The sequence below is a fragment of the Lissotriton helveticus genome, chromosome 9 (genome assembly GCF_964261635.1).
Source record: "Lissotriton helveticus chromosome 9, aLisHel1.1, whole genome shotgun sequence".
Lineage (NCBI taxonomy): Eukaryota > Metazoa > Chordata > Amphibia > Caudata > Salamandridae > Lissotriton > Lissotriton helveticus.
Genome location: NC_136070.1, coordinates 31,432,749 through 31,448,548, shown reverse-complemented (window position 1 = coordinate 31,448,548; position 15,800 = coordinate 31,432,749). Strand labels below are relative to the sequence as shown.

At 54.3% G+C, this 15,800-nt stretch overlaps 1 protein-coding gene across 1 annotated transcript in view; it reads left to right on the top strand.

Annotated features, from left to right (window-relative positions):
* Positions 1–15,800, top strand: part of SCFD1 (sec1 family domain containing 1) — a 459,613-nt gene that overhangs the window by 317,151 nt on the left and 126,662 nt on the right. Inside the window, exons 17-18 of the mRNA XM_078659415.1 lie at positions 6,414–6,493; positions 13,023–13,085. Of these exons, the coding sequence (XP_078515541.1) occupies positions 6,414–6,493; positions 13,023–13,085 (143 nt within the window). The remainder of the gene's footprint in view (positions 1–6,413; positions 6,494–13,022; positions 13,086–15,800) is intronic.

The window sequence follows — 15,800 nt, the reverse complement described above, 5'->3', positions numbered from 1 at the left end:
CTCCTCAGCCGGGTTCCGTGGCGCCTTCGGGTCCAACGGTCCCGGCTGGAGGCCTTAGCGGGTCGGGTGCTTCGGGCCCGACGCCGTCGGGTGCTTCGGGCCCGCCGGCGACTTCGGTCCCGGCACCGCAGGACCTCACCGGATCCGCTTCCGGATCCGGGTCGTCGCCGGTCGACCTCACGACCTCACCGGCGCCGGCCCCGAGGGTGTCGCCCCCGGCACCCACTGTGGACGCCGTCCCCAATCTTCCCTCCGGTCCGACTCCGGCGTCGGAGCGGCGCTACTTCCGACGGCCTTTGGGGATTTCTATTTCCATGAGGAGGCCCAGTCTGTTGACCCTGTTGTACAGGAGACTGGTGACGAAGGTGATTGGGAGGGGTCTGAGGACCCTCTGGCACAGGAGTGCCAGTCTCAAGAGGACTGGACATATGAGCTTGGGGAGGCCAGTGGTATTGACACCTCGCCAGACACTGGATTTGTCTCCCCTCCCACCGTGGCTACGGAGGAGGGGGCTGCTTACAGCGTAGTGTTGACGAGGGCAGCCAAGGCCTTAAACCTTGAGCTCTCCGTCGCGGCCGTGAGGACTAACCTCCTCACTGAGGTTCTTAAACCGCAGGCAAGCTCCAGTGAGCCTCTGCTGCCGTTTAATGAGGCCTTATGTAACGTTCTTCTGGGCACTTGGTCCAAGCCCGCCACAGGTCCGCCTGTGGATAGGAACGTGGCCAGACGGTACCGCCCAGCTCCGGGCGACCCTTGCTTTTTGTCCACCCACCCCACCCCCGAGAGCCTGGTTATCCAGGCCTCCACTTCCCAGACCGCATTCCCGACGGCTCCGCCCGATCGGGAATCCAAGAGATATGAACAGTTTGGGAAGAAAGTGTTCTCGTCCGTGAGTTTGGGGCTGCGGTCTGTCAATACCGCTTGTCTCTTGGGCCGCTACACCCACACCCTGTGGGACACGGTCGCGGACGTGCTGCCACAATGTCCGGAGGAGGTCCGGGCTAAACTCGCCCAAGCCCTTGTGGAGGGTCGAGATGCGGCGCGATATTCCATCCGGTGTGGGCTGGATACCACGGACTCCCTGGGCAGGGCGATGGCAACGACGGTGGCGGTTAGACACCACGCCTGGTTGAGGTCCGCCAACTTTTCGGGCGATGTCCAGGCCACTCTCCTGGACATGCCGTTCGATGGCCGTCGCCTTTTTGGCGACAAGGCAGACCATGCGCTGGAGCGCTTTAAGGACTCCAGGGCCACGGCCAAGTCCTTAGGCCTCTCGGCCACGTGCCAGCAATCGGGTGCCTTTCGCTCCTTTCGTGGCCACGGAAGGGGCGTCCCCACACGTGCTGCCAGCCATGCACCGCAGAATGTCCAACAGCGTGGTGGCGGCCGTGAAAACCGCCGTGGCGGCGGTCGGGGTCAAAGGCGAGGCCAGTCCACACCTCCCTCCGCAGCACCTGCCTCAAAACCTTCCGAGTTTTCAGGCCCATGTGACGCCAGTGGGGGGCAGGGTTCACCATCACCACTTCCACTGGCGCACTGTCACGTCGGACAGGTGGGTGCTGCAAATCGTCCGAAGGGGCTACTCCCTCCCCTTCGAGGCGACACCTCCAGCCATGCCACCGCAATTCCACCGCGTGTCAGGGGATCACTTGCAACTTCTGCAAGAGGAAGTCACGGCCCTCTTGGCCAAGGGGGCCATCGAGCGCGTTCCTGGGCCAGAAGTAGGGTGTGGTTGTTATTCCCACTACTTTCTGGTACCCAAGAAGGGCAAAGGGGGCCTACGCCCTATCTTAGACCTACGGAACGTCAACGGCTTCCTCTGACAAGAGAAGTTCAAGATGCTGACTTTGGCTCAGGTCTTAGCTGCCCTGGACCCCGGAGACTTGATGGTAGCGTTGGACTTGCAGGGCGCTTATTTTCACATCCCCGTCCTGCCGGCCCACCGGCGTTACCTGCGGTTCACGGTAGGCCACGAGCACTTTCAGTTTACCGTGCTCCCCTTTGGCCTTACCCGCGCCCCACGGGTGTTCACGAAGGTGATGGCGGTGGTCGCAGCTCATCTGCGCAGGTTAGGGGTTTCGGTCTTCCCCTACCTCGACGACTGGTTGTTGAAGGCGGGCCCGCCCCAGACAGTCGTCAGCCACCTCCAGACTACGGCCGATCTCCTGCACTTGCTGGGGTTCTCCATCAATGTGCCGAAGTCGCCCCTGTGTCCCTCTCAGAGGCTCCTCTTCATCGGAGCGGTTCTAGACTCGGCGCAGTTTCGGATTTACCCTCCCAAACAGCGGGTTTGGGATATTCAGGCTCTGATTCCAATCTTTCAGCCTTTATCCCGAGTCTCGGTCAGGTTGACGCTGCAGCTTCTGGGGCTGATGGCCTCCTGCATCCTTCTGGTGCATCACGCCCGGTGGCGGATGCGGGCTCTGCAGTGGGACCTGAAGTTTCAGTGGGCCCAGCATCAGGGCAACTTGTCCGATCACGTCTTGATCTCGGAGGGCACTGCAAGACAGTTGCAGTGGTGGCTCACGGACCGCGATTGGGTCAGTGGCAGATCCCTCTCCCTTCCCCACCCGGAGGACGTAGTTGTGATGGATGCGTCCCTCCAGGGCTGGGGTGGCCACATGGGAGAGGCGGAGATCAGAGGACTCTGGTCTCCGGCGGAGGCCCGGCTCCACATCAACCTGTTGGAGTTACGGGCGATTCGTCTAGCACTGAAGGCATTCCTCCCCTCTGTCCGGGGGAGTGTAGTGCAGGTGTTCACGGACAACACCACCGCCATGTGGTACTGCAACAAACAGGGCGGGGTGGGGTCGTGGACCCTATGCCAGGAGGCTCGGCACCTCTGGCAGTGGCTGGAACGTCAGGGCGTGACCCTGGTGGTTCAACACCTAGCAGGTTCTCTGAATGCCAGGGCGGACGAACTCAGCCGTCCGTGCATGATGGATCACAAATGGCGTCTGAGCTCGGACGTGGTGCAAGGCCTCTTTCAGCAGTGGGGAGAGCCTTGGTTAGATCTATTCGCCACCGAAGAGAACGCGCAATGTCATCAGAGACGCTTTTCGTCTCGAGTGGAGTTGCGGTCTATTGTACGCCTTTCCGTCTATACCACTTCTGCCCAGAGTGCTGAAGAAGGTCAGGCGCGACCGGGCCCAGGTTATCCTTGTGGCTCCGGACTGGGCACAAAGATACTAGTATCCCGAGCTACTCAGCATGTCAGTCGATCCCCCGATTCGTCTGCCTCTTCGGGAGGACCTTCTGTCGCAGCAGCAGGGGACGGTCCTCCACCCGAACCTGTCCAGTCTCCACCTACAAGCTTGGAGATTGAGCGGCGACAGTTGAGGCCATTTGACTTGCCTCCCGAAGTCTGTGATGTCATTCTGGCAGCCAGGCGTCCCTCCACAAAGTCGGTATACGCCTGCAGGTGGAACAGATTTGTGGCATGGTGCACAGCAAAGGCTGTGGACCCACTCTCTGACCCCCTTTCTGAGGTTCTCCTCTTCCTTCTTTCTCTTGCCCAGCAGGGCTCTGATCTGGGCACTGTCAAGGGCTACCTTTCTGCCCTTTCTGCCTTCTTAAGGCTACCTGATCAGCCTTCTTTGTTCAAGTCCCCTATTGTAAATAGATTTCTTAAGGGCATCACACACATGTTCCCTCCTGTTCCCTTCGTGATGCCCCATTGGGACTTGAACCTTGTTCTTACTTTCCTGATGTGCGCTCCCTTTGAGCCACTTCACAACTGTCCTCTTCGCCTTCTTACTCTGAAGACTGCTTTCCTGGTTGCCATCACCTCTGCCAGGAGAGTGAGTGAGCTCCAGGCCCTTTCTTGTACTCCACCTTTCCTTTCTGTCCATCCGGACAAGGTTGTGTTGCGTACTAAGCCATCTTTCCTGCCCAAGGTTGTCTCAGCCTTCCACATCGGGCAGTCCATCACCTTGCCAACCTTCTTTCCGCCTCCGCATCCCTCTAAAGAGGAAGAGCGGCTCCACCGTCTGGACCCAAAACGTGCGCTCTCATTCTACTTGGATCGCACACGCCAGTTCCGGGTGGATGACCAACTCTTTGTTGGTTACGTGGGCGCTAAGAAGGGGAAGGCGGTACACAAGCGGACCATCTCCCGGTGGATCATCTTGTGTATCCAGGCAGGTTACTCCATGGCTAAGAAGGAGCCCCCTGCTGGATTGAGGGCTCATTCCACTCGGGCCACGGCGACTACAACTGCCCTGGGCCGGGGAGTGACATTTGCCAGGCAGCTACGTGGGCCTCGCTGCACACGTTCGCACGACACTACTGCCTGGACAGTCAAGTCCGGAGGGATGGCTTCTTTGGCTGTTCCGTCCTCCAAGACTTTCTGGTGTGATTATTGGTTCGCAGACCCACCACCGGGGTTGGTATTGCTGGGGTATCTATTCTAAGGTAAGAAATCTATCCCTAACGTGTCTCTTTCAGATGCACAAGTTACTACTTGTGTAACGATATATCTGTAAGAGACATTAGTTAGTGATAGATTCCTTACCGACCCACCCATCCTCCCCGTTCTGCGAACCGATATCTAGGGTTAAGGTCATCCCCTTTCAGGGCCCTAGTTTCATGGCACCAGTGTTGGTTTTATCATGGCTCTGCGTATCTGGCGCGGAAAAGCTGTGTATCAGAACTGAGGTCAGCGCGCATGGGCGGCGACTAAGTACTCCGACGACGTCATTCCGGCGCTAACGACGCCGACGACGGACTCGGAGCCGCAGACGACGCCTACCGACGCGCAGGGGTATTGCTACGCAAAAATTTCCGGATCCAGTCTGACGCCTGGGGATATTCTAAGGTAAGGAATCTAATACTAACTAATGTCTCTTACAGATATATCGTTACACAAGTAGTAACTTGTGCGTTGTGCCAAGAACACCTGAGGCCGGTAGGACTCTGGGTGGGCGCTAGACTGTCTTGGGGCACCTAGGGCAGGTAGGACTCTGGATGGGCGCGAGAAAGTCTTGGGGCACCTGGGGCAGGTGGGAGTCTCGGTGGGCGAGAGACAGTCTTGGGGCACCTGGGGGCATGTAGGACTCGTGGTGGGCGTGAATAAGTCTTTGGATACCATGGACAGGTAGGACTCTGGGTGGGCATGAGACAGACTTGGGGCACCTGAGACAGATAGGACTCTGAGTGGGCGTGAGAGGGTCGTTGGGAACCTGGGGCAGGTGGGACTCTCGGTGGGCTTGAGACAGTCTTGGTGCACCTGGGGCAGGTAGGACTCTAGGTGGGCACAAGACAGTCTTGTGGCACCGGGGGCATGTGGGACTCTGTGTGGGTAGGAGACAGACTTGGGGCACCTCGGGCAGGTAGTACTCTGGGTGGGCGCGAGAGAATCTTGGGGCATCTGGGGCTGGTAGGACTCTGGGTGGGTGGGAGACAGTCTTGGGGCACCTGGGGCTGGTAGGACTCTGGGTGGGTGGGAGACAGTCTTGGGGCACCTGGGGCTGGTAGGACTCTGGGTGGGTGGGAGACAGTCTTGGGGCACCTGGGGCTGGTAGGACTCTGGGTCGGTGGGAGACAGTCTTGGGGCACCTGGGGCTGGTAGGACTCTGGGTGGGTGCGAGAGAGTATCGGGCCACCTGTGGCAGATTGTACTCTGGGTTGGCACAAGACATTCATAGGACACCTGGGGCTGGTAGGACCCTGGGTGGGTGGAAGACAGTCTTGGGGCCCCTGGGGCAGATAGGACTCTGGGTGGGCACGAGACAGTCTTGGGGCACATCGGGCAGGTAGTACTCTGGGTGGGCACGAGACAGTCTTGGGGCAGGTAGGACTCTGGGTGGGCTAGAGACTGTCTTGGGACACATGGGGCAGGTCGGACTCTGGGTGGGCTGGAGACCGTCTTGGGGCACCTGGGGCAGGTGGGACTCTCAGTGGGCTGGAGACTTTCTTGGGGCACCTGGGGCAGGTAGGACTCTGGGTGGGCTGGAGACTGTCTTGGGGCACCTGGGGCAGGTAGGACTCTGGGTGGGCTGGAGACTGTCTTGGGACACATGGGGCAGGTAGGACTCTGGGTGGGCTAGAGACTGTCTTGGGACACCTGGGGCAGGTAGGACTCTGGGTGGGCTAGAGACTGTCTTGTGACACCTGGGGCAGGTGGGACTCTCGGTGGGCTGGAGACTGTCTTGGGACACCTGGGGCAGGTAGGACTCTGGGTGGGCGCCAGAGAAACTTGGGGCACATGGATTCGAAGCGGTAGATGGCCGTACTTCGGTTTAGGCAGGAGTCTAGGGAGGGAGCCATCTTGGAGCTCACAGAGCACTAAGCTGGTCTGGGCACCTACCGGTGACTGGGCAACATGCAGCGCCTTGAAGAGTGGCATCTGTGATCCTTCCAGCTGTGATGGAGAGTGTTCGAAGCTAACCATGTCCCTTTTCTGTTGTCCGCAGGCAGACATGGACCAGTACAGGAAAGCCCTGACGGATGCTGGCTGCTGTCTCACCCCCTTGAGTTACATCAAGCAGTGGAAGTAGGTATCTGGTGCGCCTGGCACGGTGCATTGTGGGCTGCTGGCAGTGTACTGTATTGGTATTGGCCCGCGGCTGCTAACCTTACTTTTATAGAAGGAACAATAAAAATGTCCTGAAACGTGTCTGAGCCCTCATGGCAGCCGGGGCAGTTCATGGTGGTGGTCGCTTCTGGGGGGTGCACGCCTAGGTCCAAGGTCTGGCTTTTCGTTCAGGTCTATTTTAGTCCTTTCTTACTTGCTGCCCTCCCTCTAACCTCTTCTCTTGACGAGGAGGCCAAGGTATGAGTCTAGAGGGCCTCGGAATGCACCCTCCACCCCCTTGGAGGTGTGTGCAATGGGACCTCCAGTATGTGTTGCACCTTTAACAGACTAGCCTTGCTGAGCTTCTGCTGCCTGCCTGGTCCTGGTATTCTCTCTGTTGCCTTTGCATGGCTTATTCTCCCAGGGGCCATATCATCCTGGTACTGGGGCATCACCCTGGTGCCCTGCCAGGTGGTGCTGTCTGTCCTGGTGGGGCAGATGGAGTCCCTAGCTTCTGGTGCCCTGCTGGGCCGTGCTGTCTGTCCTGGTGGGCCGTGCTGTCTGTCCTGCTGGGGTAGATGCAGTCCTTAGCTTCTGGTGCCCTACTGGGCAGTGCGGTCTGGCCTGGTGGGGCACAAGCAGTCCCTAGCTCCTGGTGCCCTGCCAGGCCGTGCTGTCTGTCCTACAGGGACAGATACACTCCCTAGCTCCTGGTGCCCTGCTGGGCAGTGCCGTCTGTCCTGGTGGCCGGTGCTGTCTGTCCTGCAGGGACAGATACACTCCCTAGCTCCTGGTGCCATGCATGGGCGGTGCTGTCTGTCCTGGTGGGCGGTGCTGTCTGTCCTGGTGGGCGGTGCTGTCTGTCCTGCAGGGACAGATACACTCCCTAGCTCCTGGTGCTCTGCATGGGCGGTGCTGTCTGTCCTGGTGGCCGGTGCTGTCTGTCCTGGTGGGCGGTGCTGTCTGTCCTGCAGGGACAGATACACTCCCTAGCTCCTGGTGCCATGCATGGGCGGTGCTGTCTGTCCTGGTGGGCGGTGCTGTCTGTCCTGGTGGGCGGTGCTGTCTGTCCTGCAGGGACAGATACACTCCCTAGCTCCTGGTGCCCTGCAGGGGCGGTGCTGTCTGTCCTGGTGGACGGTGCTGTCTGTCCTGCAGGGACAGATGCAGTCCCTAGCTCCTGGTGTCGTGGCAAGCGGCACTCTCTGTCCTGCTGGGGCAGATGGAGTCCCTAGCTCCTGGTGCCCTTCTGGGCGGTGCTGTCTGTACTGGTGGGCGGTGCTGTCTGTCCTGCTAGGGCAGCTGCAGTCCCTAGCTCCTGGCTGCTTCTTCTAGCCCTTGGTATTTACCTCTGCCCTGTGGCATTCATTCCTAACTCCTGTCACACTTCTCCTGTCCATGGCTTCTCCCTTGTGCTTTTTAACCCTATCGCGGCCCTTCTCCCATGGTTCATCCCTTGATGCCGCCTGCAACTTCCCGTGTCCTGGCTGGCTCCTGTGTCATCTTTGGCTTGCTTCCCTCTGCAACCCTGACGTCTCCTCCTGGCATCGGCTCCATCTTGTGGTGCCCACTCCTGTTGTTGTGGCTCTTGATGCTCCTCTCTGGCATTATGTTTCACCTCTGGCATCACCCAAACCCCTCCCACCCCCCGGTCGGTCTCACCGCCTGGTTCATGACACCAGCTACGTGCTCCTTGAAAGACCCCCAAACCCACTCAAGAGTCGGCGATTACATCTGAACACAGTCTGGATCCCAGGAAGAACTGGTGCAGCCTTTGGGTCCAGGGGTGTCCCCACCAATGGGAATGTTCACTTGTGGGTGGTAGTTCTGCAGTTATGTGACCTTTATATAGGTTTCCCAAATGGATTGCCCCAGTTGGCGGTAACTTACTATTCCATTTGCCCCTGTGCAGTAGCTTGAGGTCAGCTGGGACCTTAACTATTCTCTGAAAAGCACATGAACAGTGGCCCCCTGAACACTGGTACCAGCCCCCTGATCACCATTGAGTCAGGCACAGACAGTCTTGGGGCCTAGAAGCGCTGGCATTGACTTGACTTGCGTTGGATAATGCTTGTCTGGGTGTTGGAGTTTCTTAGACTCGGGTATCTGTGTCCAGTGTGCTTTTAGAGCTGCCCTGAGACTGGGAGGTCCAGACATGCAGCCAGCTTGCTGCACCCTACCCTTGTGCCAAGGACTTCCGCCTCCTTGACTCAGACTGTTGGAAAGTGAGCCACACGCCATCCTACAGCGCAGGGCCCATGCGATGGAAGGTCTGGCTGTTAGGAAAGTGCTGTTCGTCTTCAGAGGTAGTGCTGCCTCCGTGTGGCTCCGGGAACCTCTAGAATGCCCATGGCGCGACGGTGCACCCCTGCCCGTTGAGGTCCATGATCAAGCCCGGGCTACCACTATCTGCGTCAAGTTCTAGTCAGTGCACACACAAGACTTAATGTCTCTAAACCTCTGCATTTTGGAAGTTGCTCCACCTGAAATGGTGTGCACAGTGGAACTACACTTGAGCTTTGTAACTGGTGTAAAACCTGAGGTAGGAGCAGATCTCCCAACTCCAGGATTTATCTTGAGTTTCAGCAATGATGCCACTTGAATGGGCCATTCAAAGATTTGCCCACTCCACAATCCAAGCATTACAACTGTGAAGGATCTGAACCCAGCCTGACAAGGATTCTGAGAATTTGTTGAGCAAACGCACCGGCTCCTGTCTCCTTCAACAACCCAAGTCTAAGACAGTGTCTCACAGGCTCAGTAAGAGATAGGAAAGTGCTTTGCAGCATTATTGCTGCAGCCTGCATGCTCACCCCAATCTCTTTTCTTTTCAAAGCCATTCCTCCTAGATGTTGGAGTGAGGACAAGCGAAGTGAGGACATGCGAGCACTCCCACTGTGACATTCATGCAGCCTGTTAACCAGCACCTGACTCCTTCCAGCCTCTCTGATAGCAATCCTCACAAGAGAAGTGAGGAATGGTGCAAGTTATATGACGTGTATACTATTGCACGTGTTTAGCCCTTCCTTTGCCAATACCCGTAGAGATAGACGCTCAAGGTAAAATCTACTGAACTTTAAATGCCAGTGTTTTTTAAATATTTTTTTGTTTGAATGGTTAATCGCTGAAGTGAAAACTGCCATAGATTATATACACTTAAGATTGAAAATAATATAGCAAGAGTTACCATTATCTATAAATGGATCCATATTTGTGGATAAACCGTGTTCCTGTTTAGTTGCCAGATAACTGCAATAATAATCCCAAAACTGCCCAAGGTCACAGGTTAGGTTTCACATGTGCCTTGGCTGTTTTTGCATCTTGCAAATGGGGTATAGTTTTCAGAATAATGGTTGCAAATGTTAAGTGAATGTTAGGTGAATAATGGAATGTGAGCTTACAAATATCACTACAAGTCTTCACGGGTTGTCCGTTGAGATCTAGCATTGATCTTTTCTACATTTCTAAACGTCTTCAACATGAAAAAGGGAGGATTAAAACCCACGGATGGGACTAGTGTAGTTCACTGAGGGTGAAACCGATGAGTTTATGCTCGGTGTGTGAGGGTGCAAGCGTGTGTCCTGGAAAGCACACACGAAGGATAGTTTATTTATTTTTATTTTATTTATTTTTAGAGTTTTCTATAGCGCGTACCAGACCCAAGATAGGGTAACAGAGCGCTTTACAAAGTGAGCAGGTTAAACAAGAAGCATTTGTATCCAATATCATCAAACAATACAACATAAACATAAGTAACAACAGAGACAGAATATAGTTTGGGTGCAGATGCAGACAAAGGAACAGCTCTGTTATAGGGAGTCAGATCGTGATTGAAAAGGACTACTCTTAGCATTAGAGTTTGCATCAGTCTTGGGATTTGTGAAGAAATGACGGTAGGAGTTTGCTCATCAGGAATGATTTTGCTTCCTCTTTGAAGAGGAACGTTGAGATAATTTTTCTGATGAAAGGTGGAAGTGAGTTCCAGATTCTTGGCGCTGCTCCCGAAAATGCTCTGTTGGAGGTTTTAGTCTTGGTGACTCTTGCGGGTTTCAGGAGTAGGTTATCTGTGCTCCTGGACTGTCTGTTTCCTCCAGATAGCGTACGTTTTTGGGCTAGGAACTGCGGGGTATTGTGGTGTAACGCCTTATGAGTAATACAAGCAATCTTTAGTTGAACACGGGCTTCATAGGGTAGCCAGTTTAGTGCCTTCAGGTGTGGTGATATGTGGTCGAATTTCCTTGATCCTGAAATAAGTCTGTGGCTTGGAGGGCTCCGAGCTAAGCGGACTTTCTACATTGGAACCTACTCCAGGTACACCGCAATAAAGGGTCTTTGTGATAGAAGGGTAAGACCCGAATAAGCAATACAGACGGTCTTCTGGTAAGGGTAATTTCAGTCTCATGGGTTAAAGAAATACAAGCATTACTGAATAAAAGGATAAATATCAATTGTGTGTTTAACAGAAAACAAAGCCCTCAAAACTGGCTGGATCCTCAATGAGCAGCACAGCTGAACAATTACAGAACCTTTTGGCAGCCTATTGCAAAGTGTGCAGGTAGCAAACAAACCCGCTCAGCGACTCCCATCTCTTATTCAGAAAGGATCGATTATTTTTCAGAATTTTCTGCAAAAAAACTCACACATAATACAGAAAGAGATGCCGTTAATACCCTCAACAAAATGTATTGCGTGCAATTTGCAAATAAATGATCCAAAGGCAAAACAGATTGAGACTCTTATAAAAAAAAAATTAAGACCTTCGGCAGTGATGAGACATTACAGGATTCCAATAAAAGTGATGAAGAACGACCCCGAAACCTGAAGTAGCATTTTGTTATGCATCGGAGCAAATTCCATATTCACGTACAGGGAGCATTGTTGTTCCTATACAAAAAAGGGGCCTCGGTCTTTACCGAGCAGTGATCACCAAATTGCCCTTTGGATTCCACTGGGAAGATCTTTGCGTCCAGAATTCTTGAACATCTTGAATTTTGGGCAAATTTGGCTGGCGTGATGTCACAAGTACAGGTGAGCTTTAGACGCAATCACTCGGTGACAGATAATATTGCAGTGGTTCAAACACTCATCGATAAATATGTGGTGATTCAGTCCCAAATCTTATATTCTGTATTTGTCGACTTCTGTTTAGCATTTCACCGTATTGATCGACCAACCCTTTGGGAGAAATTGGATAGATTGGGGATACCCACTAACTTACTAAGATTAATTATAGCACTTCATTCGTCCACTGGGTGTAAAGTCCTAATGGGAGGGGCACAAGGGTTGTCCCCAAAGATTCTAACACAGATTGGGCTGAAGCAGGTATGCCTCCTGCCCCCTCTATTGTTTTCAAATTATCTATGTGATCTACCTGCCCATTTTGTAAACCTTGAGAATTTCCCTCCTCACTTTGCTCACCCAGATCTGCATGCTAATTGTACGCTGATGAGGTAGTAATTTTTGATCTTACGCCAATTGGCCTTCAGCAAAATTTAGATGCTATATTGAAACATGGAAGGGATACATTTCTGACGATGAATATTACTAAGGCCAGAGTGATGCTTTTCAGAGGAAAGAAGCAGCGCCGCCCTTTTCACTAAACGTACAGATGCCGCGCTCGTGTTTTTTCTTAATCCTTGGAAATCCATCGAGTAAAGATCCCCCTGTATCTTGTCTTATGCTCTTGAGTAGATCTCCCTTCGTAACTGGTCACTTTTGAATCTCTATGAAGGAAAGTTTCTTCTGAAACCATCTTCTGTGAGTCAGGCGACTGCACCCTTAATAAGAACCTGAGGGTTGCTTTCACTTAGCTGCAAAGTACAATGAACTTCTTACTGATGTGGACACCGGCACAACTTAAGCTGTTTGTAAAAATATGCCATTATTAGACTGAGCTACACTGTCGACATGACTGATCGCTTGTCTTTAAAAACATGCGAGGCCTGTTGTGATAGTATGTCTTTTAAGCAAACCCAGAGCCACTTGTCGTTTTCTTTTGAACATAATGTCAGACAACTAATATTTATGTTAAAAATTGATATTTTACCTACAAAACATGATGGAACGGTACAGAACACTTGCCTGGAATATGTGGTTTAGGTAATGGAGGAGGGGGGGTCAAGATCTAAAACATGTCCTCTTTGTGTCTCCCAATGCGACGGTGGTGGAAGGCATAAATCGATGTATTAAACCTTTGTATTTTAAATGTAACATGTTTTAAATTGATTACTTTGGAAACGTCTCCTCCAAATGAGTTACTTTGTTAACATCTTTTAAAAGATTTTTAAAATCTAATAACTGTAGAGGATGTGACTTGTAATTTGATGGTAATTACATTTTTTGCTCTTTTCCGATATAATGTTTTTACTGGAAACAATGTTGATATCAGATGAGATTTCAATTGTTTAAAACATTTCTGAGTGCACTTCCTGTTGCTGCTTCCCCTCTGCACATGTATGTATCATGTGTGTGCGCAGGCGCATGTCATCATGTCTCTGTTTTCCTGCAGGGCGTTTGCCAAGATGGCGTCCACTCCACTCAACTATGGCAGCAGCGCCGCGAAGTCCAAGAGGTGAGTGCTGTGTTGTCTTTGGTGCCATTGTACCCATTGATGGAAGAGGGGTGCTTTGTGGCTTTCTTCAAAGACTGTCTGTCGCCACTAGGGGGAGTATGAAGGGAAGAGCTGAATCCTGGGAAACGACTGAGGGATGTGACTGAGCCTGCAAGCCCTAAAACAGACTCACTCGGGTTAAATGACTGACTGAGCGCAGTCCATCCTTTACAAAGGGAAGAGTGACTGACTGAGAGCAGTCCATTCTCACACAGTGAGGAGTGACTGCCGATAAGAGCGAGTGCAGGCTCCCCCCAGTACTGAGCTTGCACTACAGCCCTGTTCCCGGGTCCATGGCCGGGGAGCTTCAAAGGCCTGGTTGCAAAGTTGAAGGCGCTCCAGCCGCCCTTCGCACAGGAAGGGTCCCATGAGCGATCTGGGAGAGCGATCAGGGAGAGCGATCAGGGAGAGCGATCAGGGAGAGCGATCAGGGAGAGCGATCAGGAAGAGCGATCGGGGAGAGCGATTGGGGAGAGCGATTGGGAAGAGAGATCGGGGAGAGCAATCTGGGAGAGCGATCAGGGAGAGCGATCAGGGAGAGCGATCAGGGAGAGCGATCAGGGAGAGCGATCAGGGAGAGCGATCTGGGAGAGCGATCTGGGAGAGCGATCTGGGAGAGCGATCAGGGAAAGCGATCAGGGAGAGTGTTAGAAGGGGCGATCTCAGAGGGCCAGGTTATGCTCACCCGGTCACCCCCAGACCCACCTCTTCCACAGAACTTGCCGAGTCTTGATTGAAAGGTCCTTCACCGGGGAGGACTTCGGGTCTAGGATCGTACACACGGAGCTCACACCACCCTATGAACAGACACCACACCGTTGGATTCTAGTAACAAGTTCTTTATATAAGCAATAAACGAAGGAAGCACTATTATATACACAGTGGTCGAGGGACCACAAAGTCTTGGAGGATTCAGGAAGGGGGAAGCGGGACAGTCTTTTAGTCTCTGGGTCAGTACGAGGCGTACCCTACGCACAGCTCTCAATCCTCGAGCCGGGGGATACGGGATGATGGTCGTACTGGCTGCCTCACCTCCGTCGAGTCGGCTCGGTCGTGATGGTGGTCTCGATGGTCCAGCCGGACCAGAGTACTCCTCGAGCCGCGACGAGGTCAGAAGGGCTCGATCTGGAGAAGTTCGTGAGGAGCCGCGACAGCGTCAGCAGGGCTCCGATGGTTACAAGTTCAGCTCGAGCCGCGACAGCGTCAGCAGGGCTCCGGTGGTCTGAGAGATCGAGCCGCGACAGCAGGGCTCCGATGGTTACGAGTTCAACCTCGAGCCGCAACAGCGTCAGCAGGGCTCCGAGGTCTTAGAGAGGACGAGCCGCGACAGCGTCAGCAGGGCTCCGATGGTTACAAGTTCAGCTTGAGCCGCGACAGCGTCAGCAGGGCTCCGGTGGTCTGAGAGATCGAGCCGCGACAGCGTCAGCAGGGCTCTGGTGGTCTGAGAGATCGAGCCGCGACAGCGTCAGCAGGGCTCCGATGGTTACAAGTTCAGCTCGAGCCGCGACAGCGTCAGCAGGGCTCAGAGGTTCAGGATGAGTCTTCTTAGGGTCAGCCGCGATCAGATCAGCAGGCTTCAGGTCCAAGATACAACTGCCCGCTAGTTGTCGGGCGGGCCCAGTTATAGTCCTTTTGCTCTTTGATCTCCGGACCCTCGCAGGCAGAGGTCTCCTGCCCGGGGGGCTGGTCGTTGGCGGGGTCCGGCGGTCGGCTCTTTGATCCCTTTGAAAGATGGGTCCGGGAATTCCCAGACGCCCAGCGGGTCTGGAGCCAGCCCTCGGGGAGGCCAGAGGGGTGATCGAAACTGGCCCACAGGGGAGGGCCAAAGGTGTGACAGATACCAGTCTCTCAGGGGAGGCCGGAGGTGCCATCGAAACTCCCTGGCTTATCTCACTTGAGGAGCCCTTACCCCCCATCCGGGACTGGCGCGCCTTTGGAGTCTGGGTTTCGCTGGGGCCGGGGTCACGCTAGGCCCAGGGAGACAGGGATGTCGGGAAGGGAAGATGGCGTCCGGGCCTTGTGGGGCATGCAAGGTTAGGCGCTCGGAGCCGGGCGTGGAGCGGAAAAGGCAGGCCTGGTCGAGGTTCTCGGGGGATCTAGGTTTACTTGGAGGGGGACGACCAGGCTCGGGGGGCAGGCTTACACTCACAGGGTGTGGAGGGACAGAGGCGAACCACGCCACGAGGCCGGGTCCAACAGAGAGCGATCAGGGAGAGCGATCAGGGAGAGCGATCAGGGAGAGCGATCTGGGAGAGCGATCTGGGAGAGCGATCAGGGAGAGCGATCAGGGAGAGCGATCTGGGAGAGCGATCTGGGAGAGCGATCTGGGAGAGCGATCAGGGAGAGCGATCTGGGAGAGCGATCTGGGAGAGCGATCAGGGAGAGCATGAGACATATACCCAGCAGTCCACCTCTAGGGTACAGAGGAATGTTGCACAAGTATCCATCAGTCTAAATGTGGGGTATTGAGGAACACTGCACAGGTACCCATCAATCCAGTGCTGGGGTACAGGAAAACATGGCACAGACACCCCACAGCCCAGCTCTAGGCTAGTTAAGTGCACTGTGCAGGAAGCTGTCTGTCCAGATCTGGGGTACCGACGAACACTTCTATACAGTGGAAAATTGCCCCAGTATCTCTTGGTCCAGCCTGTCACTCCAACACTGGGGTACAGA